General features: G+C 38.9%; 2 protein-coding genes across 4 annotated transcripts in view; one reads left to right on the forward strand and one right to left on the reverse strand.

Moving 5' to 3' along the window:
- The window catches only part of rasgrf2b (Ras protein-specific guanine nucleotide-releasing factor 2b), a 49,316-nt gene that overhangs the window by 15,161 nt on the left and 6,922 nt on the right, over positions 1–27,233 (reverse strand). For all 3 annotated transcript variants that reach the window (XM_085475853.1, XM_085475852.1, XM_085475855.1), the window contains exons 2-14: positions 12,461–12,567; positions 10,979–11,126; positions 7,643–7,732; positions 7,404–7,540; positions 6,028–6,144; positions 5,777–5,856; positions 3,688–3,881; positions 3,460–3,569; positions 3,259–3,377; positions 1,629–1,789; positions 1,435–1,501; positions 824–960; positions 253–335 (exon numbers count right to left, since the gene is read on the reverse strand). In XM_085475853.1, coding sequence (XP_085331979.1) covers positions 253–335; positions 824–960; positions 1,435–1,501; positions 1,629–1,789; positions 3,259–3,377; positions 3,460–3,569; positions 3,688–3,881; positions 5,777–5,856; positions 6,028–6,144; positions 7,404–7,540; positions 7,643–7,732; positions 10,979–11,126; positions 12,461–12,567 — 1,550 coding nt within the window. The remainder of the gene's footprint in view (positions 1–252; positions 336–823; positions 961–1,434; positions 1,502–1,628; positions 1,790–3,258; positions 3,378–3,459; positions 3,570–3,687; positions 3,882–5,776; positions 5,857–6,027; positions 6,145–7,403; positions 7,541–7,642; positions 7,733–10,978; positions 11,127–12,460; positions 12,568–27,233) is intronic.
- On the forward strand, positions 22,132–23,699 carry LOC146697239 (uncharacterized). Its single transcript, XM_085475856.1, has 3 exons — positions 22,132–22,333; positions 22,478–22,760; positions 22,888–23,699. Exons 1-3 carry the CDS (start codon positions 22,242–22,244, stop codon positions 23,557–23,559), a joined length of 1,047 nt encoding a protein of 348 aa, XP_085331982.1. The 5' UTR covers positions 22,132–22,241; the 3' UTR covers positions 23,560–23,699.

Genomic DNA, 27,233 nt, shown 5'->3' on the forward strand with positions numbered 1-27,233 from the left:
CAAAGGTTGTGAAAGTAACTGAGCAAAAACAGCCAAGGAAGATAAAAAAATTAATATAAAACCCACATATTTCAAAGAAAGGACGCAAATAAGGGAATACCGTCAAGCAGATTTCAGCAACAGCATAAATTAAAAGGAAACAAGCATAAAAAAATCATATTTTTAACCAGATGTGCCATCACAGCTTATGTTCTGCGACACGTGCGTGGCATGAAGAGATAGCTTTCTCTTCACACACACAAAAATACTTACTTGATCATATAAGGCACTGTGACTTTTGAGTTTTCCTCAAACACACTGGTCATCAAGCCATTACAGCGAATATTATCTATGCACTGCAGAGACGGAGAGACGAGAGTAGCGAGATGAGCAAATGAAAAAAGAAAGAGAATTACATATATAATTATTATCATGTATTTTTTAAGCTACAGCATTTAAAGCAGATAAGTGTTCCAGATCTATTCTAAAATAATCTCGTACTGAACATCTGTTTTCTTCCTTTTTATTAAGAGTAAATACAGCACACTCTTTGACACTGTTTCACAAGTCTCGTTGAAGGCACTAAAAAAAGAAAGTTATTTAAAACTGTAAGTGTATTTTTTTTTTTGTGCCTGACTAGAATTAATGCAGAGTGACATGCTTGTTTGGTGTTACCCTGTTTATGAAGTACTGAGGCACTGAGCTGAACTCGGCCCTGGGGAACTGCACCACAGTCTGTGTTTACTAAGCCATCTCAATGCCCAACGGAGACATGCCCTCGTTATTTGAAGGTCCTTGTTTTTTGTCTTTGTCTGGGTGTATATTTGCATGATTTATGTAGTACCTGGCTAATATCACTAGTCCAGGCAGCTTTCTCCTGTCGTGACGGCGCCAGCAACACCACAGTAAAAGAAGACGAGTCTGACGGCTCTACGACAAGCTTAAAGTCCAGCTGACCAAACACCTGACCACCAGCTTTTGCTGTGATAGATGAAAAACAATGAGCTTTTTAAACTACAACGATCAATAATTCATAATTACTGTAAAAATAAAATGCTTGCACATACACAGTCATATTTTACACACACATACACACAGCGGGTTAATTAGGGTTAACCTGCTATATTCCCTCTACACCCCTCTGAGGCTTAGGTGTAAAAATGAAGTGTACACATGTATGTGTTTGTCTCAACACTTTTTGTGTGTAGATGTTTCATCAGACTCCCTAATTGCAAAATGGAAAAAGCAAAACAAAAAAACTAATGGATCTGTAATGTTAAAAGAGCTAAACCTGACATTTAAAGGGGTGAGCGTTTGATAATTAAAGGGAAGTCACAGGCACTTATCACCTGACACCTAATTAACCTCAGTGAGTGGTAAGGGAACTAAATGAGCCATGAGCTGTGCATGTATTGATAGGATGGACATAGTACTTGATTGATGCGATATACTTACACTCTTCATCATTAGCGTCTGGTTCCTCAATAAGTGTGCAGTCAATAAGGGACAAAACTCCACCTTGCTGCAATAGTTTAAGAGAAAATATGCACAACTATTTATTGGTAATTTGGATGAAAATGAATGTTGATTTACAAAAGAAATGTCTTTGCTGAGGTATAGATACACTGTAAGGTTAACCCTGTTCTCACCTTGAGAAGGTGAAGTTTTCCCCCAGAGCTGCGTGTGCAAACAAGGAAGTGTTTGGTAAAGAGAAAACACTGCCTTTCCCCTTCCTTCTTCAGAGAGAGGGACCCCAGGCGGACTTTGCTTAGTTTCCCTCGCTCTACCGATGGCAGCTGGATCAGAGACCCTGTGGAGCGGGAGACACGCAGGATGTTACATTTGATGAAACCGGCAGTAAGCTGAGGGATGTGTAGCATTTACAATGCCACAAACACAGACATGAAAAAGTGATGTTAAGTGTCTCAACATGACAGTGAATGAGATTAAAAAAAGGAGTTGATCTTTGAAACAGGCAGGTTTAGAGGCAAAAGTTAGTCCCTGTGGATTAAAAGCAGACAGGAACCATGGATCAGTAAAGTGCACTGTCAAAACTGGCATCAGGACTTCGTTTTGTGATGTGTGATTCAGCTGCAGGAGAAAAATCTCTGTCTTCTCTACAGCTCATTTGTAAGGAAACTTGACATTTGTCTTCCACCTCCTGTACTAGCAGGTATTATGACCCAAAAATGCACACTTTAAGTGGAAAATTGCATCCGCACAAAACTGCATAATTTTGATTAAAAGGATTTAACTGTAACAGAAGCAAGATTACATATTAAGTCACAGTAATAGTTCTTATATCCATAGATGAATGCAGATATGTCACTTCAACAGTATTAAGGTTTCTATTAAACTCTTATTTCTTGCTCTAGAATACTTTGGTATACAGAAGAGTTAATGGACCCCTTAATGACTGTAAAACACCCAGGTCCCGTGGCTGCAAAACAAACCCAAATCATCACCCCCTCACCACAATGGTGATGGTTGGTATGAGGTCTTGGTGCTGATATGCTGTGTTTGGTTTTCTGCAACTACTCTGAGAATTGCACAGTCTGACCTTGGGACGAATTTGCAGGGAGGTCCACTCCTGGGAAGACTGTGGAAATATAAACCTGAATGCTCCAGACCAGCAAATTTGCAAGTTTGGCTGTTATTTACCCTCTTAATTCCCACTGAAGCAGAAAAGGTGTACTACATTTTTCACAGGACTGTACATAGAGTCCTGTGAAACCTTTCTTTTTCTCATGACTGTAGCCTACACAGGTGATATTGACCAATCTATTTGTCTGCGCAGTGGGGAAAACCGTGGTCATGGTCTAAGTGCATCATGTAGGTGAGATGTGACTTAAAGGAATCATACACAGTATAATACTTAGTTAATAATCCATTAAGGCTTCTTTAGCAGTCAAACAGTCTAGACCAGGGGTGGCCAATTATTATCCCAAGGAGCCTTCTTGGCGCAGCCGTCCAACCAGTCACAGTCTGTTCTTGCTTAGCCCCTTGGGAAAATTAATTTCCCACCCTTGGTCCAGACAGTCTCGTTACTTTCTAATGCTCAGAAAAATATGTACCATTCAGTACCACATCTACATTTTAACTGGAAAAGCTGACAGAGAGACAAACCTTGCCACATAGCCAAGGCCATGAGACAATGAAAGATTTCCAACTTCACCGAGTTACTGATAACAAGTTGACAGAAAAGGAATTTCTTACTATCCAGGAAACCTTCAAAGATTTGCTGTCGTTGAGGTTTGCTCTGCACTGATGAAGACTCACCCTGTCTGACGAACGTCTGGCTGGTGTCCAGCAGGATGTCACAACCTTCCACTATCATCCGTTCTATAGCCAGGTTCTTACGGATGTTTTCTGTGTCGCTCACCTCATCGTGCATTACTCTGGCCACACACACAAACACACAAGTTTGTTCAGGATTCAACAACAAGAATTTTAATAGAAGTAGACGACTCTGACACATACCTGGACAATTCCTCTAATTTGGACTTGGCAAATTCAAGACTCTTGCGCTCCACATGCTCGTGAGGGGTGTGAGCCAGTAATTCATGCAAGGTGATGATGTAACGAGGAATCTTGTTGAAGGAAAGAGCACAATAGCACATGGAGACAAGAATTGAGAAAAACACACATGTTGGAGTCATGTTACGGTTTGTTTGTGAATACAAGAGGATGCTGATGGTCGTTATCTACCTGGAACATGGGGTATGTGAGAAAGGTCTCGAGCATCCTCCCCTCACAGGCAGCATTGGACTCGTACTGCTTTAGAAGCTTGTCAAAGTCTCTGTTCTGCTTACAGTTGGCCAAAACCTGCAGGCTGTACTGATGGTTACGCACAAACTCCTGGTAGATGTTTAGCATCGGCAGCAGGATGTCAAATAGGTCAGCTAGAACAAGAACACACACAGTACGTAAGCCACATGAAGGCAAAGTAGTTATTAAATTATCATTTGTAGTGCTAACAGCAGTACAGTAACAGTAGCTGATGTTCACAAGTATCTCCCATCTCCACTGCAGTTGGAGTATTAGCTTGAGGTTTTTCATGATTATTTGTGATTTTGAAAAATTAGCAGAGTTGCTCCTAACTGTGATTTTAAGGATTGTTATTCCTTTATCTGTACTTTGTGTGTACAGGTTTTTAATATATTCTTGTTTTGGTCTCTTAGATTTTTATGGATAGTACTTCATATGCTTGTATTTTTCTCCACTGTTTATGTCTCCTTCTCTTTTGTCTTTGTATTAGTTCTCTCTCTGCTTTTCCCTTACAATTTAATTTTGACACTTGCTTTTCCTTGTGTATATCTTGTTCTTTTATTTCCTGCCTTTGTCTTCCCTCTTTGTAATTTACTGCTCCCATCTGTGCTTCACTGTTCAATCAACCCTATGTGTATATACAGTCCTGTCTTGCCTTTTGTCAGCTCATCTGTCCTCTGTTTTTATTTACCAACCTAATTTATTTCCAGTCCACATTCAGTGAGTCTCTTGAGTTTTTTTTTCCTCCGGTTGAATGATCTTGCCAATGTTACTCTTTTTGTCTGGAATTAAAGTTATTTTACTTTTCCTAATTTAAATCTTTTAGGCACAGATTAGGCACCTGTCCACATGTTTACAGGTAAACATAGTTTGTGTGTGTGTGTGTGTGTGTGTGTGTGTGTGTGTGTGTGTGTGTGTGTGTGTGTGTGTGTGTGTGTGTGTGTGTGTGTGTTGTGGCCTTTTATCCACACGTAAATGTCATTTTAGGTCACTGACAATTGAACTTTTCAAAACATACTTCCACAGTGAAGAGTTTCAGAAGTACTGTTTCTGGGTTTTCATGCAGACAAGAGGAAAATAAAGTCTTGGAAAGGTCCTTTTTTTTCAGACCGCGTATTGAGTTATCCTTTGAAAGCTTCAAATTGGCCAATATTTCTGCTGAGTTATGTTTATATTACCACCTGTTGCTTCAGCACACTCCTGGCGTCAGTTTTCACAATGTCATGCTGAGGCATATGTTTTTCAAAATTAAATTTGCTCTAATTGTTGATGACTGTACAGAGGATAGAGACATGAATCTTTACAAAGAAATTTATGGGAGAATCTCAAAACGGCAAAGATGTTGGCCGCCCTCAAAATGCCCACCAAATAGTGAAAGAAAAAGAAAGAATAAAGAAAAAGCAAAATCCTGACTTCGGATGAAAATAAACTGCCAAATCAAACAGAAAGAAATGTATTTCTATAGCTGTCTCTGCAGAACCTATGTAGGTTAAACACACATTTTTCAGTTGGAATCGTAAGCATTTGAATAGTATTCATAGAAAACTGAAGAATCATAAATACTGATCGAAAATACTGCAGAATTTGTTGATATAAAACATATTATAGCTCAAAGGACTGCACTGAATCAGTCAGCAGGAAAGGGCGAGATAAGGCCTGTATGTTTAATCAGCAGACCCTGTTCTTTTTGAATTTGTCACAAGTAATTTGCTGCCACATCTTTCAGCAGTCCGTCTCCTAGGTGATGCTTATCTGATGGGGAGGGGTTGTTTTAGGAGGTGAAATGATGGGATGCCTTCTGGGTGGTCATTGTCTGTCAAGACAATAACTGCCCTTGTTGCCTACTGAGATAGGGAAACGTGCGTATGCATGAGTGAACAGAGCAGTAAGACGTCAAGTATGACGTCCGAATGAGACAAACTGGTTGCAGGGAACCACTGAAAGCCTGACCTTGATGTAACTGAATAGTTGCAGAGAGAGTGGGTTTGTGCGATTTTTGCGCTTTATGGGAGGACAAGTAACAGCTTACCCAGCACCAGAGTTGGCCAGTTGGCTATTCTCGCCTTCAGGCCTTGATGAAAAATCTCATGAAGGAACATGATGGTCTCACTGAAGACACGTTGCGAATACAGTGTGAAAACAGAAATGAAAAGAGGTTTCATCTATTTATTTATCTTCAGTCTCTGTCTCTGCTTGTGCACCATGCGTAATTAACACTCCAGAGATTAATTTGCACTCACAGATGGACAAAACATGTTTGTTAATCGCACACATACACACCTGTTGAGGAAGATGCTGCTGACGTCGTCATGGCTGATGGGGGGTTTCTTGGAGCTGGCAGCCATCCTCAAAGGTCTGAGGAAACAGTTGACCAGGATATAGAGCTGGTGGACGTACCTGTTATTCCACACATAGAAAAATTTTCAAACATTCAAATTAACCCATATTTTAATGATAATGTCTCATTAAAATAGTATTAATTGGGTGCCAACTTTGTAGTCAGATGATACAATTTCCTTTTATTTTGTTTTTAGCAGAAAGTTATACTCTGGTATACTTGGTTTTATTAATTCATTTGTTAGATTTGTAATTGTATTTTATATTTTTTTACATTGTATATTAGTATGTAGCACCCCCACCACCCCTGCACAATGACGCAGGCTACTGGTCAAATGTCAGCTGTCAATCAACAGTCAACATGTAGTGAGCACAGACCAGACTATGGAAGAAAAGCACATCAGCAGGTCGGTAGAGCGTAAACTGTTAGCAGCTGTTCCAGTGCTATAGAGTCCTGCTTTTTGCGTAGGACATTGATGCAAATTATGCTAGCACACGTTCCCAAAAGGCCTGAAGCAATGAGCATCGAGTGATAGCACTGTCACACTGGGAACAGAGGAACTGATAAAATCCACTGACATCCACTTTATTGTGGACTGCATTCATAATTTTCCCAACTTATGTAGTTAAGTCTGTTTAATGCTCCCTGGCAGCACCTGCCAAGCAGACAAGAAACGGATGCTAGAAGGATACAGATACATGAACAGCCAATCGCTGTCACTTATAACCACTAAATTTGAAAGCTGGAAAGAATCCCTCAAGAAAGGTGGGGCATTTTTACGCAGTTTTATTTACATTAAAATGTGTGCTTGAACTAATATTTAATATTGTGCTGTAGATGGCATGTAGAAAAGAAAATGATAGGACCGTGTAGTTTATGCACTCGCTGCTTAAGAAGCAAATAAACAGTCTTTGGATGAACAGGTCAGCTGGTTCATTTGTTTTTTAGGACGTGTGATCAACATAATCTGTCCATGACTTTGGCTAACATTACGAATCCAGAGAAAATCTGGGTTATTTTCCTTTGTCAATCAGGGTGTGTAAATATGACTGTGATTCACTTTAGATTTGTTAAATCTAAAAAAACCAACATTAAAACAATATATAAAGTACTCTATATTTATCAGTAGAGTATATATTGTATATATGATATATATACCCTACAGCACAGTGCTTACAGTAGAAAAGATCATGACAGTCATTGTTTCCTGAGCTATAGTCGACACAACAAGTGAGATAACATCATGTGCTCTAAGGCTTGACAACAGTGACAACTTTTGTGCAGCGTGTGTGACTCGAGGCGTAATGCATTTGCATACTCGGTCTCTGCCTCCACCATATTGAAGACGATCTGGTTCCTCTTCCTCATGCTTTCAGCGTGAGGAGAGCAGATGTAGTCCTGAACAATGATCTTCCACTTCCTCCGACAGAGCCATCCCCGCATGAAACTCTGAACCTACAGATATAAAGACGTAGTAGTACAACAGATACAAATGAAAAAGCTTAGACAAGTTGGGTTATTTTTGTTTTTGTGACTGTACTATATTTATTCATTCACCTTTTTGATCTTTTTGATATCCGGGTCGTCGTTTTCATGGAAGACATGGTAAGGCCGCATGCGCTCCTTAGTTTTGTTCAGAGCTATAATCTATTGGAGAAATTCAGACACAAATATGAGCACAATGTAGATGGTTTGACAAAAAAGATTTAAATTGTTAGGTAAGAAAAATATCCATAAGACTTAATATAAACTTTCCGCTTTTTCTAGAAGGACGTTATATTCCTGTAGGAATCACCATTGATCTTTTGTGTGTGCGATAATCATTGTTGGTGTGTTTTCACCAGATAAGCATTAGACTTCCTCATCTTTGACAATCTGCTGCCTTCATTCAGAAAGAGAAAATGAGAGAAGATGGAGGCTCTCAGCTGGTGATGGTAAACAAATTAAGGATTACATCATGCGCCTAATCACCTGAAGTGCATCGTAGGGCACAGAAAGTTCAATCTTCTCCTATTCTAAACGAATCGATATAAAGCATACTAGTCACTTTTTTTTGTCTGATTTTACAGCTGTGAAATACTCAATGCAGACAACAGAGACAGATAAGCCTGTGACATTTACTCGCTGCAGGCAAGAAAAGACAACCACAAAGTTAATGCCATCTTCATTAGCTCTGAAAATGAGGAAAGGGAATGAGCTGGACAGATGCCAGATCTCTTAGTGGAAAAACAGAAAGTCAAATTTCACTACAATACAGAGGACCAGTTTTAAATACCAGAGATGACCAACTTCAAACATAGCCAGTAAAGGATTCTTCCTGCCAACACTACCATCTGTGCAGAAATAAACCCAGCAGAGGTTAGGACGAGCTGTAATACTGGTTTAGCCTCAACTATTTGTTCATACCTTTAGGCTTCTGACAGGCGTCTGACAGTATAAGTTTATTATATAGTGAGTAAAGGATGAAAGATGAAACTCAAAACATTTTCAGCCACAGCGCTTCATCTTCATTTTCTTATTCACTAGCGTGATCATGCAAATGGCAGCAGAGAGGAGCATGTCTGCCAACTGTTGACAGTTACAGTGGCTAGTTGGTTTAATTATTCATAAACACGGAGCAACACACACACACACAAACAAACAAACACACACGGGTAAGCTTTAATGAGATGGATCACCAACTGCACACTGGCTTTCTCTTTTTCCACGAGCAGCCCCATTGCACTGGCAGATGTTTCTTAACATAAAATTACTTTCTTTCACGTTTTCATTATCAGCCAGACTCCGTGTATCCTGCCAATGACAAATAACACCAGTTCTTTTAGGGAGAAGTATCTGCCACACTTGTTGCTTCGAGGGAGCATTTCAAATAAAATCATCATTAGGTGCTAATTCGCTAAACAGAGTGCTGCTCCTGTCCCAAAGACAGAAATACCATATGCAAGTCAAATGTTTCTGCAAGCGGCTATTGACGCAAATGAGCAGAGCGCTGTCAAGTGACAATGACAGCAGAGCTTTGATTTGTGGAAATGTTTGCAGCCGGCCCAAATAAGCAAATAACATCGCCTGGGGACAACTGCTGCACAGACAAGAATTCAATTTGAGTCGAGCAGCTGCACAATCAGAATAACTTTACAGTTCCTTCTGGTAATTCCTGTGCCACATAGAAGAACATAGCATTGGGAGAACAGCGCTCCACACATAGCATTCATTTCTTCTTTGATAGAAGAATCATGATAACTTAAATTGTTTAAAAAGGAAAACAATGCAATTACTTTATCTTTATTTTTACAGGCTGATATTTTCTGAATAAAATAACTATAGATTTTGTATCACCTGATACACTACCAGTGAATAATTCTAATGAAATCACGCATAGCTTAATTCAAGAAGGCCACAGATAACAATTTAGCCACAATGTCAGCTAAATGTTTAGCTCTTGCCCTTTTATGCCATTTAAACTGCTTTAGTATGCCTACTGTTCCCATGCATCTGCAAGTGGCTTTGCAACCCGCCTTTACCCCAGCTACTTCTTTTATGCTTTTTAACTCTTTCCCTCTTGTTTCCTTTTCTGAACTGAGTGTTTTCTGTCATATTTCAGGACTGCTTCTAGAACAAAATGACTGAGTGTGCATCAGAAGTTAGTAACTCCCCATTCCTGTGCAGCTTACTAGGGCTACCCTTGGAAAAATCAGGAATCTGATCCCATCCGAGGGATTTAAAAAAATGTTTTATCTAATCTAATCTATGTGCTGTCTAATCTGTGCTGGGGTCTTGCTGCACCTCACTTTGTTGGAGTTTTCTAGCTCCTGTAATTCTTTCTTATTAACAATGTTGCAGAGGTCACTTTTGTTTTGTATGTGAGCATGGGCATGTGATTTATCGCATGTGGGGTTGGCAGCTGTTTGCAATAAAACTGATGGACTGTCTTTATTGAACAGTGGGCTTTTCTTCCTACGCTCAGAGGTAATGAAAACCATTCCCACTCACACCTTTCCTGAGAAAAGACACACATAGTGAATACCAGCATGGTCTATGTACGCCCTACATATCTTTCTTTATTGAGTGACTTGAATTGTGATTTAGGCTGGGAGGGTAATCGCAGAATTAAAGTTTCTTAACATTTTCTTAAAATCAACTTGGTGGAAGGCTACAATCTGTCAAGAGCAAAATACAATTTAAAGACATAGTGAAAAAGTTAATACAGTTTCCAAGACATAAGACATAAGACTCCTGTACAACTTCAAAAACTGTATGACTCATCCTGAAGGGCATCCAGATTCATCAACTCAAATATAATTTGTGGTGACTACCTAACTCTGCCTATCATATAAAACTGCACTGGCTGTTTTGCTCAGTTGCTGCATAAAGGTATTTGTTTGCTTAAAAATCTTAAAAATCCTTGCTTACAGTTCTTTTGAAAAAGCATGCATGATTTTAAATATTAGAGTCCTTAAGACTTCTGTCTCAAGAAGTCCTAAGAATTTGACAATGCTATAATAGTAAGCTGATTTTAATAATATAGTTCCTAGAGTTCCTTTCAAAGTAACCTGTGTAACAGAACACCAGCCTCCCAGAGCTAGCCTGTCAGAAGTACAGAGTACTGTGTGCTTTTTACTATGAAGACAGCTAGTCCAGAACCCAAGGGGTTATTTTAATAAAGAGGGCAGTTAAATGCAGAGAATCAGATGCTATCTTCTGAATTCTTTGAGATGTACTTGCTGAACTGTATCCTAGAGAAAGAATTTTACAATCTAAAAAAGAAAAAAACATTTCCAACAAAATTCCACAAAACAATACAAATTATCTGTGATATGAATAAAATGTTAACAATTCCACCTTTTAAGGTCTATGTGCATTTGTGTCGTGCGTTTTCACACATGCATAATGTACCTCTGCTTTAAGCCTCTCAATTTCAGTGTCCTGATCTTCTAGCTGAGTGCGCAGCTGATTGGCAGCCACCTTCTCAGTCTCCACGATCTGTACAAGGTGGATGTATTTCTGCATCAGCACCTCTCGTTCGATGATAATGTCAGAGTAACTGAAAAGTTCACAGAGGATAAAATGTCAATATAAACAGCTAAATAATGTGCTGAAAACAGAATGTATACAAAAATAAAAAATGAATAAGTAGTCGCATGCATAAAACACAGCAGCTCTCACTGCTTGCTGCTGTAGTTTATATAGTGGGGGAAATGAGTATTTGAAAGAAAAGAATTGAACAGTCTCTCATTTTTATGGTAGTTTCATTTTAATGGAGAAACAGAATATCAACCAAAAATCCTAAGAAAAAAAACACATTACATAAAATGTATAAATGGATTTGCATTAAGTGAAATAAGTACTTGATACTCAAACAAAACATGACTTGTTTCATGTTTCTTGGCTACTGTATGGCAACTCAAGTAGCTCAAGAAACTCAAATGTCAGCTCCCCGCACAGACTTTCTACAGGACTGAGGACTTGGAGACAGGCTAAGCCACTCCATGACCTTCATGTACATGTACATGTTACCTCAGTGATATGTTTTGGTGCTGTAGTGTTCTTGCTGAGGTAAGAGGGTTCTCCTTCAGCCCTTAGAAAAAAACAGCCTCAAAGCCTGAAAATGTTTGTTTGATTGTGGGGATGGTGTTGTTTGGTTCATTAATTATTTCACTCAGTGACATGCAAATCAATTTACAACTTTTATGCCTTTTTTTCTGGATTTGTGGTTGATATTCTCTCTCTTTCCATTAAAATGGAACTAACATAAAAATAGAGACTGTTCATTTCTTTGCAAGTCAGCAAACTTGCAAATTCAGCAGGAGATCAAATAATTATTTATCCCATTGATTATTGCTTCAAAGAATAACAAAAATCTATTTATGACTGAAATATATGCTAATGTGTAACCAAAAATGTGTTTTCATTACAAGAGGACCCTGATGTTGAAAAAATCTATAGTAGATAGTATCTAACTTCCCTTTAAAACTGAAGCTCATAATTGTACTCATACATAGGGCACTAGTGCAATTATAAAGCACCAACCACAAAATAGAGGCAATCCCAAGATGCTTTAAAGCTATTAAATATTCTGTAACTTATAATTCACCAAAATGTCAGAATATTGCAAGTTTTGCAGGTCTTATTAATGAGCCCTTTACAAATCCTGTATATTGACCAAAATGGTAAATATATTGTCAGTTACGTATAGTTATGTGTTTCTCAGACTGAATGTTTGAACATTTTAGTGTCTTTTTGACTTGGGCTGTTTACTATATAAAGCTGATACATAAAGGATGACTTTTGTACAATACTGACAAGAGCTGAAAGTGATTTAAAAAATGGCAATATATTTTTAGAAGTACTCTTTATATAGTAATGTACTGTGCATACCTGGCCTGCTGGATGGCCTCCACCCATTCATCGCACTCACACTCTTCCTCTGTCCGTAGCTCCAGTGGTTTCTGTCCATCATGACCAAACATGATGAGGAAGTAGTGCTGACAGAGAGATGAAGAAGGAAAAAAAGATTTTTACATTATTGTGTCACCCTGAAACTGGACAGAAGTCTTTTTGTTGTACCTTTGCTAATAATACCAATGCTGCAACTTTAAAATATTTCTTTGTATTTGCTTTCTATCTTTTAATTGCACAGATTATTCCCACGTAGAGTTCGGCACACCTTACACTAAGCAGCAATATCTATCCCATAGGGTGGAGAAAAAGGGACACAGTACGGGGGAGGATGGGTGGCTCAGCACGCTTAGCACACAGTTCTCATCTGTTGCTCCCTTCTCCACCAGCCTTTTGCCAATTAGCTCGCTCGTTGCCTCCCTCTTTCCCTTCTCTCGTTTTCTGTCTGCCTCTCTTATTACTCTGATGAATTTCGCTATGTAACTGCCTTCAAAACACTTCCCCACACTTACACACAGACACATGTCAATACATGCAAGTGCAGAGGCACACACCTACAGTAGAGCACACACACTAGGCATTATGTGAAGTGATAGAGGCTTTTATTCAAATGGTCATGTCCTGGGGCACTGGGTTACCAGAAGAGCTGCTATTCTTAGTCAAGGAAAACAGGGACGACCGAGCTCTGCATTGGCTTTCTCTCTCCTCCTCTTCTCTTCTCTTTATCCCACCACCTCTTTCCTCCTCCCTCTCTCTCTTTGCACTTCACCTATCATCCCACTCCACCTCCTCTGCCCCGCTCAACCAGCATCCTCACTTTTCTTGTTTTCTAATCCCACTCCTCCTCCTCCACATCCCTTCGTACTTTCATCTCTTTGTGTCTCTCAGTAAGGACTCGGTGAACCAGATAGAGTCCAGAGGAGAGACGTTTGCCCTGCAGGAGGATGGTTGGGCTTTGGCCCCTGCAGTGGGGATGAGCTGGGGACTGAGGACAGGATATGTGAACACACACACACACTCATAGACCCTCCTCCATTTCTATCCCCCTATCTCAGCTTTTTATGTATCTGTCATTTCGATTCACTGCCTGGCTGTATTTTATTATATCAACAATAATCTGTGCTCTAACAGCCTTTGACAGGGAGAAGGATGGGAGGAGAGAGGAAGAGAGAGACAGGAGAGGGAGGTGTTACATAACATTTCTTAACTGAGTACATATTTCTAAATTGTGTCACAACCCAACAAGATAACATTTCCATGGCAACAAAATATCTGCCGCTGCTGCCTTGTTTTGCACTTCCATTTTCTCCTTACGAGTGCTGCCTCTATTCATTTAAGGCTTTTATTTATCCATCATGCAATTTCAGGCATAAAAGGAAATAGTCTTCAACAGGAAGTGAAACATTGAGCTTAAATCTCTAGATGGATAACCTTTTGCACATCTAACGTAATAGCTGTTATGTATTTGACCAACTGTACTATACGAGTCAGATGACAATTAATCTATATTTGCATACATGCAAATATTTCCACATCATGTTGATTCAAGATCCTTTGATCACACAGATGTCTGTGTTGTTATTTTCACATAGAACAAATCAATGTGCTTTTGACATGCTTGCTTAAATAATCACAGCTTTTAATTAAAGTGAAAGCAGGAACACAACAGTCTAAAATAAAAGTAAGAGTCTTGCATTAAAAGAAAGGCTATGACATATATGTACTATGGCTAGTACATATCCTGGATCTGCTGTTGTTGAATTGTGCTATACAAATAAATTTGCCTTGCCTTGCCTTGCCTAAAAATGTTAATTCAATAATTGTATGTTCAGCATATAGTAGTTAAATATAAAAGTCTACATATAAGTAACAATCTACTAGTAAACAAACTTAAAGTTGTGTAGTACTCTATTGACTTTTGGACCAGTCGTAGCACCACAGACCTACTGTTTTCCCATTTTTCTTGTTTTGTTCATGAAACATGAATGCGGATGCACAAACGTGATTGGATGGAGAGCGGCACAGTGCGCTTGTAATATGCAAGTTACAGCACAATTTAAAATATTAAAAAGAATAAGGTTTGTGGATGTTTATGTGGAAGGAAGCGCAATACCCTAGTTTCTTAGACTTCAGGCCTTTATAGAGTGATTAGGTGAGAAAAACTGAAGGTAAACATAACTTCTATTGTTTTAAAAAAAAAAAAACCTGTCAGGGCACCTTTAAGCAAAGTATAAATTTTCATGCTCAGTGCAGTTTATATTACATATTATCCTTTTCCCCTTTCAGGCATGTAACTTATTACGCAATACAAACATTGCACTTCTTTGCACTAAATTTCTCTTTGAATGTAATTAACTACCTTTTGATTTATACCTGCTACTTAACAGATCCTAAAGATGGTATGTATGCTTGATATATATTTTTGTATCCTGCCTTAACATTTATATTCTACCATTCTGCCAAGTTTTTTCTGCAACTGTGGCCCAATTGTCACCAGGCAATCATTAAAGTTTAATGTTACTGCATCCTTTACAGAAGATTCTGCATCATGCTGGACCCCTAAAGCATTCCAGTGAATTGCTCTGTAACATTGTACTGCGTCCTCATTAGTTGGAGGAATTTGCACATCTCATGAATGGTACTCTGACTGTCTCTGAGCTATGACCACAGAGCTTCCCAACTTTACAGTACAGATCTGGACTCCTGGCTCAGTCTCCCTTCAAATCGGCTCAAGCGTACCCTTCATCCCTGAGGGCCTTCATTGTACTGTAAGAAATTTCATTTAGACAAATAAAGACAGCGAGGAAACAAAAGAGAAAAAAGACACTGAGCTTTTTTTGTGCTCTTTCACTCTTTATTTCACTTGCAACCAATTTAACAGTCCCCTGATACACTCTTTAAATCCTGATGTGAGAAACAGCAGAAATCGGGCCGTGACAGCATGACATAAAGTCTATTTTACTTTCACCAAGCAAAGCTTAAGAACAATGTAAGGCAAAAATGTTATTGTGCAAAACCATTTTTCACTTCAATCTTTAAAACTACCTGCTGTGAAAACAGAGGTGAGGAGCTCTTCGAACAAAAAAAATGACTTTCACAGTCCAGCACAGCCTAAATGTTGGGGAATGAATGCCTGCCACACACATGTACGAGTTAATAATAGTGCAGATGATGAAAAGCTTTTTCTCATTATTAAAGATTTATGAAAGCTTAAAATGAAATTTGTGTTAATAGATTTATTAGCCAAAAATGGCTGGCGGACCCAGAAATACTCATCTTTTTTAATAAATATTTAAAAGCAGAGATGGCAGAATCACTGTGATTGGGGACTAAAACAGCCAATAATGATGCAACACTACCGTCTGCTTTGGGATCTGCACTGATGAGAGCAAAAATTGCATTTTGCAGCACTACAAATGGGCCTTAGTTTTTCACTTCATTCTAAATATCAGAATTTCAAAGCTATTTTCTGCATCAGTGTTCTGTGCTTCAAAGAGCCATTAAACCCCAAACTATTAGAAGTTTTAGCTTCACTGGAGTTAAATTAGTATGACCCCAGCGCAGAAACTCCACAGTCACACATGCTGTAGTATATAACTTGTAGGGTAGTTTGGAATTCATGTCTCAAACACGAAGCCCAAAAGACATTGAATTTTATCATGAAAGAAAGGCAATTTTGCCAGCCTTGCTATCAAAAACCCAATATAATTTCATGACTAGGGTATGAGCCAGTTGTGTTTATGCACAAAAGCACACAACAGGTGTTTGTGACGGTTTCAGCTGCTAGAATAGTGAAGCTGTAAGTAGGTCTGCTTGCTGTTTTTCTAGTTTAGCTGTATACATAACCATTAGCACATTACTTGTTCATTGGTATATGCACAGCACAAGTGTAACTTGAGTCAAACCTTATTAGGTGGAAAAGTCACCAAAGTTTTTAAGCAGTTAAAAAATAGAATTGAAATTATGACTATCACTTTAAACCTCTATAAAAACGGAGCTGAATCTCAGACGCTGAATCTCAGACGCTGCATCTCAGACGCTGCATCTCAGACGCTGCATCTCAGACGCTGAATCTCAGACGCTGCATCTCAGACGCTCCGTTAGCTGTTAGCATTTATCATAGAAAAAGACTGAACACATTTTATATTTTTGGAATTTCCTTTAGACAGACAAGACCTAGGTAGAGGCACTTGTCTATAATGCACACCACCACTTTTGGAGCAAACCAAACACATTATATCAGCATAAACAGCTAATAGCAACTGTCAGTTGGTGTCTATTGTCTATCTGTCCAAAAACTAAAGTTTGGCTGAAACTGCATCATGCAACAGGACAATGATCCCAGGCACACCAGCACAACTACAGCAGAAAGAAACAGAAAAAAAAGGTGTTTCAATTGTGCGGTCAAAATTCAGACCTCATCCAAAGCAAACTGTAGTGTGCTTAGTTTTTTTTTTTTGTTTTTTCGTTTTGTTTTTTTTTTTTTTTTACAGGACTTGGTGGAGTCCTCCCATGACCAAACTTAAAAATTTAAAAATCAACACTTCATTACATTATGTTGGATGAACCTAATCCAGTAGCTCAACAGAAAAGGTACAGAACATCCAATTCCTAAAAGGATTTAATATGGTTTGTAAATGGTTAACTGTGATGAGTAAGCAGCTGAAAAATGTTTATAAATATCAACACTACTGCTTTCACTTCTTAATCACAAATCTAATGCAAATGTGGCAGCGCAGCTAGCACACAGGTGCACAATTCACAAAAATAATGGCCTCACACAGTGTGTGGAGTTGTGTGTCATAGGACTATCAAAAGCAAACCACTATGCTAAACTTAATTTGGACTTTAGGTGTATGGAAACAAATAATAAAAAAAGAAACCAGTGCCACCATTGAGTCAAAAATGCTACAAGCGCAGATGCAACAGAACAAGCATTCAACCAAAAAAGGAAAATGTAGCTGAGTCTGTGACATGAGAGAAATAAAGAGAAGGGATTGACACGTAGATAATGAGAGAGAACAGTTTTTAAGGAAAACGCTAACAAAGGTTGGCTGAAAAGTGCTACTTAGCTGATACATCTGAAAATACAAGCAGGTGTTTGTCTGTCATTCTATAGACACACTGATTGCATGGCAGAAAGACAAAATTATTAACAAGCAATTTCAGCACAGAGTATAATCTGTCTCCGTTGAGTCCTACTGCATGGTAATTACCATCACAGGGGGGGAAAGAACGCAGACCAGAGTTGTGTATGCAAGACTCTTGTAATCTATAATCATTTTTTCTAGTATGCTTTTGAGGGTGTATATGTACAATCTTGAAAGATCAAAAGAAAAGAAAACTAAAGGACAAAAAAGCACATGCTGTGATTCTGTGAAACAGACATAATCTCATGCCACGTGTTGTTGGCAGGTCTCGTGGTGGAAACAATCCCTCAAACACAACAGCAAGAAATGATTGGCTGTGTGTGAATTAAAAGGTTATGTTGAAAACCTTTTAATAATTTCAACAACACATAACAAAGGTAATTAAGGGTAAGTAATATTTCATTGCTGGTATCGTCTATGAAAATATCATTGATCACATGATCAGCATTCATTCATACTTTTCATGAGCCTGAATATATTTTGCTATTACAAGATTCAAATCAGCTACTTAAACAATAAAAAATAATTTGTGAGAAGTAGTTTTGGAAGGATAAAAAAAGGTTATTTTTTCCCCACTAATCTTCTGGATCAGACTCATATCACTTCTTTATATTCCTCTCATTTCTCTCCTGTTATGCTACCACGGGGCATTAATATTTTCTGCTCATAAAATGCTCCAAGGACAAGAGAGAGAAAAAAAACTACTATTGTCATGGAAACCTTCTACACTCAATAATTCAGATTTGCTTTACCTTATAACTGTAAAGTTGTTTACATGCACAGCTATCCCTCTAAAAATGAAAACTTTTTAATACATTTCTATTGTTATTCATCAGTAGATCCAAAGTACATATTTTGCTTGGGATCATTAAGCTATTGGCATAGACAATTTTTAGAGAAGTAGATTAGTGAACTTCAGAAAGCTGCTTGGATGGGTGGGAGTTTGTTTTAATCTAACACTAACCCTGTGCATTCATTGGAGGGAGTGCGTGTGAATGTTTAGAAAAAGTACTTAGGTGTAGATAAAAATGCTTGTAAAACTGTGTGAACGTGTTAATGGGTTTTGTGGTAAGAAAGCACTTTAAGTGCTCAATTAGAACAGAAAAGCACTATATAAATATTCATCTATTTACATGTAAGTCTGTATTTTGTCATTTTGGGCAGCCCTAACTTATCAGTTTCCCCTAAGATCCTAGCTTCCTTATGTCATCTTTCTAACGCCTGAGAAGAAGATGTTTCTCTTCAACCTTCAAACTTAAGCTTTCAGTTCTTTCTCTGTTTCTTTCACAATCAAAGTAAACAGTATGTCTCTCAACATGACAAAGAAAATGCTAGTTTTGACGTGCTTCATTCACTTCAGTGGAAATGGCTTTCTTTCGATATTTTTGTAAGCCCCACTCTGTAATTTCAAAAAGCTTTAATGAACTTTTTTTTAAAAATACACTTCCTGGAGACTTGTCATTGCAACGTGACACAAAACATTAATCTGACAGCAGCAGCGGCAGCAGCGGTACTTTATGTAACCACCGAATTCAGCTAATGATGTAGGCTACCAGCTAATGTGACAATCACTGAATCAACATCCCACATCCCACTGTTTTTTTATTGCCCTCCATGCTGTTCACTTCCTTCAAAGAAGTTTGTATAATAAAGTGTGGGGCAGTCTTTTCCTCTCTCACATACACAAATAAAATATCCAGACTGTTCTCACACATATCTACCCACTGTATATATACTAATACAATAATAACTGTTGCCCCAGAAAACTCTGATTGGGGATTACCTGTCTATCTGAGATTTCTTTTAAAAGGGATTAATCAAATTGCTCCCCTCCTCCGCAGTTTATTTTCACTCCCATCCTCCTACTCTACTAGTTAAATACACACAAATTAAACATGCAAAAGCAAATCCCTCATATGAAGGCATCAACAGGCTTTTGGCCTCATCTTACACATTTGTTGCGTTATAGTGACTGTGTGACTTTATTGCCTTAATGCAGGAGATACTGAATTGGAGATTCCTCTGTAATTCCCAGAGAGCAACATCAGAGGCTTCCAAGCAGACAGTGGATCAGTTTTACTTTTTTCTTGAGAAAATTAACAGGATCTTGTAAAATCCAGTCCTCATAAGTAAAGACAACATATATGAAGGCACCAGGCGGTTGTATTCCTTCATGCTAAAGTTTGTCAGAGACACATCTCCTATATCTATACCTGTAGCTAGAAGGATCACGTATAATAGATGGCAGCAGCTCCAGATATAACACCACTTGTGAATACAGAGGTTCAATTCCAAGAGCGTCAACAACCTATGGAGTAACCACAAACATTCTAAGCCCATCTGAGGAGAATGATGATCAGCCCAACATTGACTGAGAAATACAATTTATATTATTCTCACATGTACCCTGCCAAAAATGTAGCAGCATGGTGCCTGACAAATTTTATAAACAGGATTAGCCCTGTAAAATTAAAGGTACTCGGTATAGTGTAAGAAACAGCAGAGTGTTAATATTTTTACTCCCCTGTTTCCTTTAATGATCTAATTTAGGAGAAAAACATTACATTTTAATGCAATATTTACCAGGTAAGTGAAACTATGCTGTTTGTAAGATGGTTTACTACAGTTAGAACTCAAACTAAGTTTGAAAAAACAACAAAAATTGGCTGACACAATGTTATATGAAAATAAAATTTTGACATAATGGCTCGCACAGCTGCTGCAGATTTGTCGCCTGCACATCCATGATCTAAATCTGAATCATTTGAGTCATGTTCAAGACACTAGTTTGGAATAGTCTGATGTTTGTGGCATGGCACAGAAGATGGGCACACTGTTGTCATAAGGGGACCGACATTGGGAGAAACAATATTCAGGTTGACAGCTGTGTTTAAAAGGTGATCAATTGCTACCAAGTGGCACAAAGTACGCCAAAAAATATCCTCCTGACCAACAACAGCCTGAAACTCTAGTATATCCTTTCTTTGCATTTACACCAAATTCTGAGACTACCATCTATATGTTAGAGCAGAAATTAAGACTCGTCAGACCAGTTATTGTTTTTCCAAGCTTCTATTGTCTAATTTTGGAGAGCCTATGTGTGAATTGTACCCAGCGTAGCTTTCTGCTGCCATATCTCATCTGCTTCAAGGTTCCATGTGTTGTGCTTTCAGAGATTCTCTACGGCGATTGTAACAAGCGGTTACCTGTTACCTGCCGTTCGGCTCAAAGCAGTCTGGCCATTCTCCTCTGACCCGTAACATCAACAAACAATTTTTCCCCAAGAACTGCCATTCATTGGATATTTTCTCCTTTTTCCTGTAAAGCCTACAGATGGTTGTAGATCTGTAGTTTTTGACATACTCAGACATTTTCCACAGAAGTAAGAGTACTAGCTAAAAGCAGATACTGTTCACAGTTATTATAGTATAAGTGTTTTATTGTACATAAGGTCTGCTCCCATTGTTACCAAGACTTCAAACACAACAGACAGATTTTAAGCTAGATGCCAGCTTTAAATTCTGAAACTAATGAGGTTCATAATGGCTCTAACACTTGGCAAAAAATTTAACAGCAAAATGAAAATCAGCCCGCAGAGAAAAGCAAATCAGACTCAGGGTGTACGGGACGAATCGGTTCCAATTAATGCGCGCAATAGTGAAAACACAAGACCCAGAGAGGGGGACTTAGAGCTAGAGGAGCTTTCTAATGAGAACTAATTACACACACATGCATGAACATGAGGAAGTCAGCACTGACACTTCAACTCTAGTGTGTCGCCCCACCTTTTCACTTTTGTAAAAGGAAACCCATCTGTGAATATACTGTAGCTACACATACACACTGTATTACAGTTTTTCTCGATTGCTTAAACACTATAACCAGGCTTTTAAACTAAAATTTCAAAACCGTAACGCTATTTTTCAAAAAGCTCACCCATTTCCCTGAACTATAAACACTATTCCCTGCTTTGACACATGAGTCAAATTTGGTGAACTGTTACTGCAAAACTCTACACACAAATCCCTACATTTTTCAGTGCTTACACCATGTAGTCATTTAGAAAGCACTAGCATTCAATAATGTTAACTTAAGTCAGCATAGCTTGAGCTCAATTAGCACACAATTAACCAGGTGGAAACACTAGGAGTCAAAATTTATCACACACCAATCAGAACCTTCGATGGATAGATAAAAGGGCCAAAGTCAGCTCATTCAGGTTTGAAACAATGGATCCAAAGAGATGCAAAGGAAGAGGACGTGGTGGAGAAAGAGGACGTGTTGAAGGAGGAGGACGTGGTGGAGGAAGAGGACATGGTGAAAGAGGAGGACGTGGTGAAAGAGGAGGACGTGGTGAAAGAGGAGGACATGGTGAAAGAGGAGGACGTGGTGGAGGAAGAGGACGTGGTGAAAGAGGAGGAGGAGGAGGTGGTCTAGGACAACAGGAAGGTGGTGGAGGAGGAGGGAGAGGTGGAGGAGGAGGAGGACGTGGTGAAGGAGGTGGAGGTGGAGAACGACGGCGACAAGGAAGGGGAAGAGCAAGGGCAAGAAGACAGTCAGTCTCGGATGAAATTCGAGCCACTTTAGTTGACCATGTCCTTGTCCATGGGATGACTATGAGGGAGGCTGGGCAACGAGTACAACCAAATTTGAGTCGCTTCACTGTTGCCTCCATCATCAGAACCTTCAGGGAGGAAAACAGGTAGGTGTACTTGCAGTAAGACTGCTTTGTACAGTAACTTTTAAGTTACTGAACTTATGTGTCTTGAGTTTCAGTATGTTTCCATTATTTTCCTGTAAAAAGAATGTGTGACAGTTACAGTAATGAGTGCTTCTATTTTTGTAGGACACAGAGACGACCACCTGGTGGAGGCAGGTTAAGGCTTTTGTCGGAGGGGCAAGAGAGGGAACTTGTAAACATGGTAATTGCAAATAATGTAATCCGCCTGCAAGAGATTCAAAGGAGAGTGATTGAGGATGATCATCTTTTTCGAGGCATAAATGCCATCAGCCTCTCCACAATTGACCGCATCCTCCGAAAGAATCAATTCCGGATGAAACAGGCATACCGAGTCCCTTTCGAACGAAACTCTGACAGAGTGAAAAACCAACGTGTGGAATATGTTCAGGTATGAGTTTGGATATTGTATAAAGTATTGTGTACCATCACAGCATGGCAGTTTATGCTGCCATTTCAGCACTCTTGAACTGTGGTTCAGGGTACCGATTGACTCTACTGTGTTATGTGTTTTGCAGAGAATCTTTGAGATTGAAGGACGGCCTGTTCCCCATGAAATAATCTTTGTGGATGAGGCAGGTTTTAACCTGACCAAAAGAAGGAAAAGGGGGAGGAACATAATTGGCCATCGGGCTATTGTAAATGTCCCTGGTCAGCGTGGAGGGAATGTCACTATGTGCGCAGCCATCAGCCAACGAGGGGTACTCCACCGCCATGCCGTACTAGGACCCTATAACACTATGCTTCTCCTTGCTTTTCTTGATGGTTTAAGACAACATATGTTCCAGCTGGACTACAGGGAACCAGCACAGCCAGAGCAGCCTCACTACGTTGTTGTGTGGGATAACGTCAGCTTCCATCGCGCTGCTCTGGTTCGTGACTGGTTTACCAATAACCCAAGGTTTTCTAATATCTTTCTGCCTGCATACTCTCCCTTTCTAAACCCGATAGAGGAGTTATTTTCGGCATGGCGGTGGAAAGTGTATGACCGAGAACCTTATGTCCGTGTTCACCTCCTTCAGGCCATGGAAGAAGCCTGCCTAGACATATCAGTAGATGCATGCCAGGGGTGGATCAGGCATGCAAGAGGATTTTACCCCCGCTGCCTGGCTAGGGCCAATATAGCCTGTGATGTGGATGAGATTCTCTGGCCTGACCCAGACCAAAGACAAGATGCTGAGGTGGGATAATGTTTCTGGTGTGTGTTGTACTGTATAGTACATGAATAAAAATGTGCCACTGTACATACATTGGTTGCGTCTTTTGTGTTTATCATGTGAAAAGGTTTTTGAAGGGGAGAACCATAAGCAACCTAATTGTTTTGGAACTATTGTTTTGAATTTATTGTACCAGTGTGCAAAACTCTGTTGTAGTGTGTGTGTTTTTGAGGGCTTGTGTTTGATGTCTGAGGGCAAAGTTTGGTTTTTCAGCAAGAGTGAATAGTTTTGAGTGTAGAGCTTCATTTTGACCTGAAAATAGGATATTTGGGAAATTGAGTGAGATGTTATGGATTTGTGTTTACTGTTGTGAGAATATGAGGCATAGTTTCAAGAAATGTGTTTTAGCAATCGAGAAAAACTGTAAACTCAAACAGTACTCAATTAAATGATTGCACCATTCCCATGCATCCCATCCATTCTTATAAAATATTCAATCCCAATGTAGTCCAATTAGTCTGTCTCCTTCAAAGCTAACAAACTACGCTGCAAACACAAATTGTACAAATATTCATGTTTAGAAGTCTCGTTCTCTCTGCAAAGGGAAACAATTTATTGTAACATTTCTTAAAATGTTGTGGTTTTAGAAAACATGTGAGGTTAGAAAACACAGTGCAACAAGCCACAATATTATATGATTCCTGATCAAAAAGTGAGAATTATTAGAGAATTATTTACTCCTTCACAGGCAAAAGATATTAACAGCAAGCTATTGTACAATTTTATGAAATTTTAAAAACCTTTTCATTTAAGTCAGTTTTGATTCTCTCTCAACGCTATGCCATTTCATGGGATCTTCCCTGTGATCGACTTATAGATATTTAAAAGAAGGTGTAAATGTAGCAAGCAGTAAACATGATTTCCCAGTTTTTGTACAGTTAAACACGAGAATGTCAACGTTTATGAATGTTCTTCACGTACTTTAGGCCCTTTAAACCAACTGAGTATTGGTAATACCACAGCCTATCTGAGTGCTGATCATGTCAATTCATTTATGCGCACAGTGTACTCATATTCTGATGGCTGCCTCCAGCAGGATAACACACCATGCCAAAAATCTCAGATGATTTCAAACTGGTTTCCTGAACATGGCACAAATGTTCTCCACAGTCACCAGATCTCAATCCACTGAGTCAGTCACATCACAATCTCAACCAGTGTTTCTCAAACCTCGATCAAGCCACACATTAGGTTTACTCAGTGTTATGTAAGGTAATGTTGTAAATTACAGGCACTTACTGTCGCATCTGGCAAATCTAGCCAATAGCGCCTAACTGCAGGGAAATTGTAGTTTGAGTGTAGTATGACTTGGGATTGTGGGAGGAAGCTGGAGTAGAAAGAAACAGAGAGAATCCACGCAAACATGGGGAGAACACGCAAACTCTGCACAGAGGGTGAAGCCAGATCGTGGACTCAAACTCAGGACCGTCTTGCTGTGCTAACCTCCACGCTGCCACCGCTGCCCTATCTAATACCATTTTTAGTCAACTCAAGGATGAACAAACATGTGGGACCACATGATAAATAAAAACAAACTGCCACAAATGTTCTGTTATAAACTTTTATTCAGCATAATCTTTTTTAAACATTGCCGCTGACTGTCTCACTTTCCCACTATGGCAAGTTTTGTTGAAGAAACTTCTCAAAGCTTCTAACAACTTTCGGTCCCTGCACCTGATCACCATCCCTGTTCTCTATATTTTTTTTATTAGACCCTGGTGCAAACACAAAGGTTATAGCTTATTTGGTTTTACAATGGCCTTTACAGAACCAAACACAATGAGCTGCTCAGCAACGTTTGACATATGGGTGACAAGCTGAAGAGAGACTCCACCAGTGACTAATGGTCATCTGGTTCTGGTTCATGGCCTCTAATGAATTGTGCTTCACTTTAAACTCAATAAACAACTGGCCGCTTGATGAAGGGGGGAGGGAGAGTTTGACAATTATACACAGCTGATTGTACCAGTCTTTTACACACATGCATGCATATTCACATAAGCAAAGCGGGTTCACAGTCGCTGTGGAAACCATTCAGACTGGTGTAAATGCTCTCCAAATTATTTGAAGGGTTTGTGTCTATCGGAGTACAACAGGGAGAAAAGAAGGGAGAGAGCTGTGTGTTCTTTGTGTGGTTCTATTGTGGCTCACTGTGGGGGTGTCATACTGCAGGTTGCTGGCAGATTCACTCCACTGCACAGACTAACAGTGAGGAGAAAGAGCAACTAATGGCAATATGGAAGGCTTTTCTCTGTCTTTCTGAACTAAACACTTACATAAGGGATAAAACTCGGGATCAAACTGAACATGGAAATCCTCCTTTACTGAAGTGTTGATCATCTGAAACACAAAAGCCCACACACGGCCTCATGAGCCAGACAAAATGTCAGAGTTATGTGGTTCCTCCTGTGTGCATAGCTATGTAGTTAAACAGTCACACACTAGCAGCAGTCGAGGTTTCAGCTGAGGGCAGATTGAAAATAACCCTAATTAAACATCACAGCTGTAGTATGAAAGTGAGACAGACAGGGAGAGAGTGAGACAGTCAGTGGGAATGTTTAAAAAGAAAAAAGGTTTAAATACAACATAATACTTGCCAAGCTTTCTAACATCAAAAGAGACAGGTTTTATGCCTACATCAATGCCAATATTAGCAGCTGGAACAACATGTAATTTTGCTCTTACAAAAGCAAGACTTATTCTCATTTAATCATCAATAGTAACAACATATTAACATGCAGAAAGACTCAAAGCGGCAGTGCTGGACCTACTCTCTATCCTTCTATTCCTACACATTTGGAATTAATTTTCTTCACACTGTATATTCAAATCAACTGTATTAGTAGGTGGAGATGGATATCGTTGAGTGATTATTATTGGTTGGCTTTTTTTGACCTCTCCTTACCTCTTACGTGATTAACCCTTGGTAAAACCTCAAAATCCCATCCTTTCGTGAACCTCGGGACCAAAAATGGTCCCGCCCCAAAAGTGCTCTAAAAATGTTATATATCAATATTTTTTTCTACTTTAAATTAGTCAATCTTTTAAAACTACTTCTGCTTAAAATATCCATGTCAAGTTTTAATTATATTTTCATTGTTTTAACCCTTTAAATCCCAGTTTTATTACATGAGCGCCCTGTTTTTTTAGCCCCAAAAAACAAAAAACTTGAATATTTTCCAAAAAAAACATTTGAGGTAATATTCAATTGTTATTATAATTAGGCCTTTAGATGGACTAAAGATTGGCACCAAGAGTCATTTCGATCGCCTTTTATTTTTTTTCCAGGAGCGCATTTCATAAAATGCACACTATCGACCACGCCCAAAAAGTGCTATAAAAATATTAAATATTAATTTTTTTTTCACTTTAAATTGGTCAGTCTTTTAAAACTACTTCTCCCTGAAATATTCATATAAAGTTTTAATTATATTTTCGTTGTTTTAACCCTTTAAATTACAAAAAAACTAAAAAAAAAACTAAAAAACTAAATATTTTCCCAAAAAAACATTTGAAGTAATATTTGATTGTTATTATAATTAGGCCTTTAGATGGACTAAAGATTGGCACAAACAGTCATTTCGATCGCCTTTTATTTTTTTTTTCAGGACCAGAAAATGGTCTCCAGGCGGCAAATGCTTCTCCTC

This window comes from Copadichromis virginalis, linkage group LG12 (assembly GCF_057382275.1).
Source record: "Copadichromis virginalis isolate Kocher_CV1m ecotype Utaka linkage group LG12, C_Virginalis_male_GT1.1, whole genome shotgun sequence".
NCBI classification, from domain to species: Eukaryota; Metazoa; Chordata; class Actinopteri; order Cichliformes; family Cichlidae; genus Copadichromis; species Copadichromis virginalis.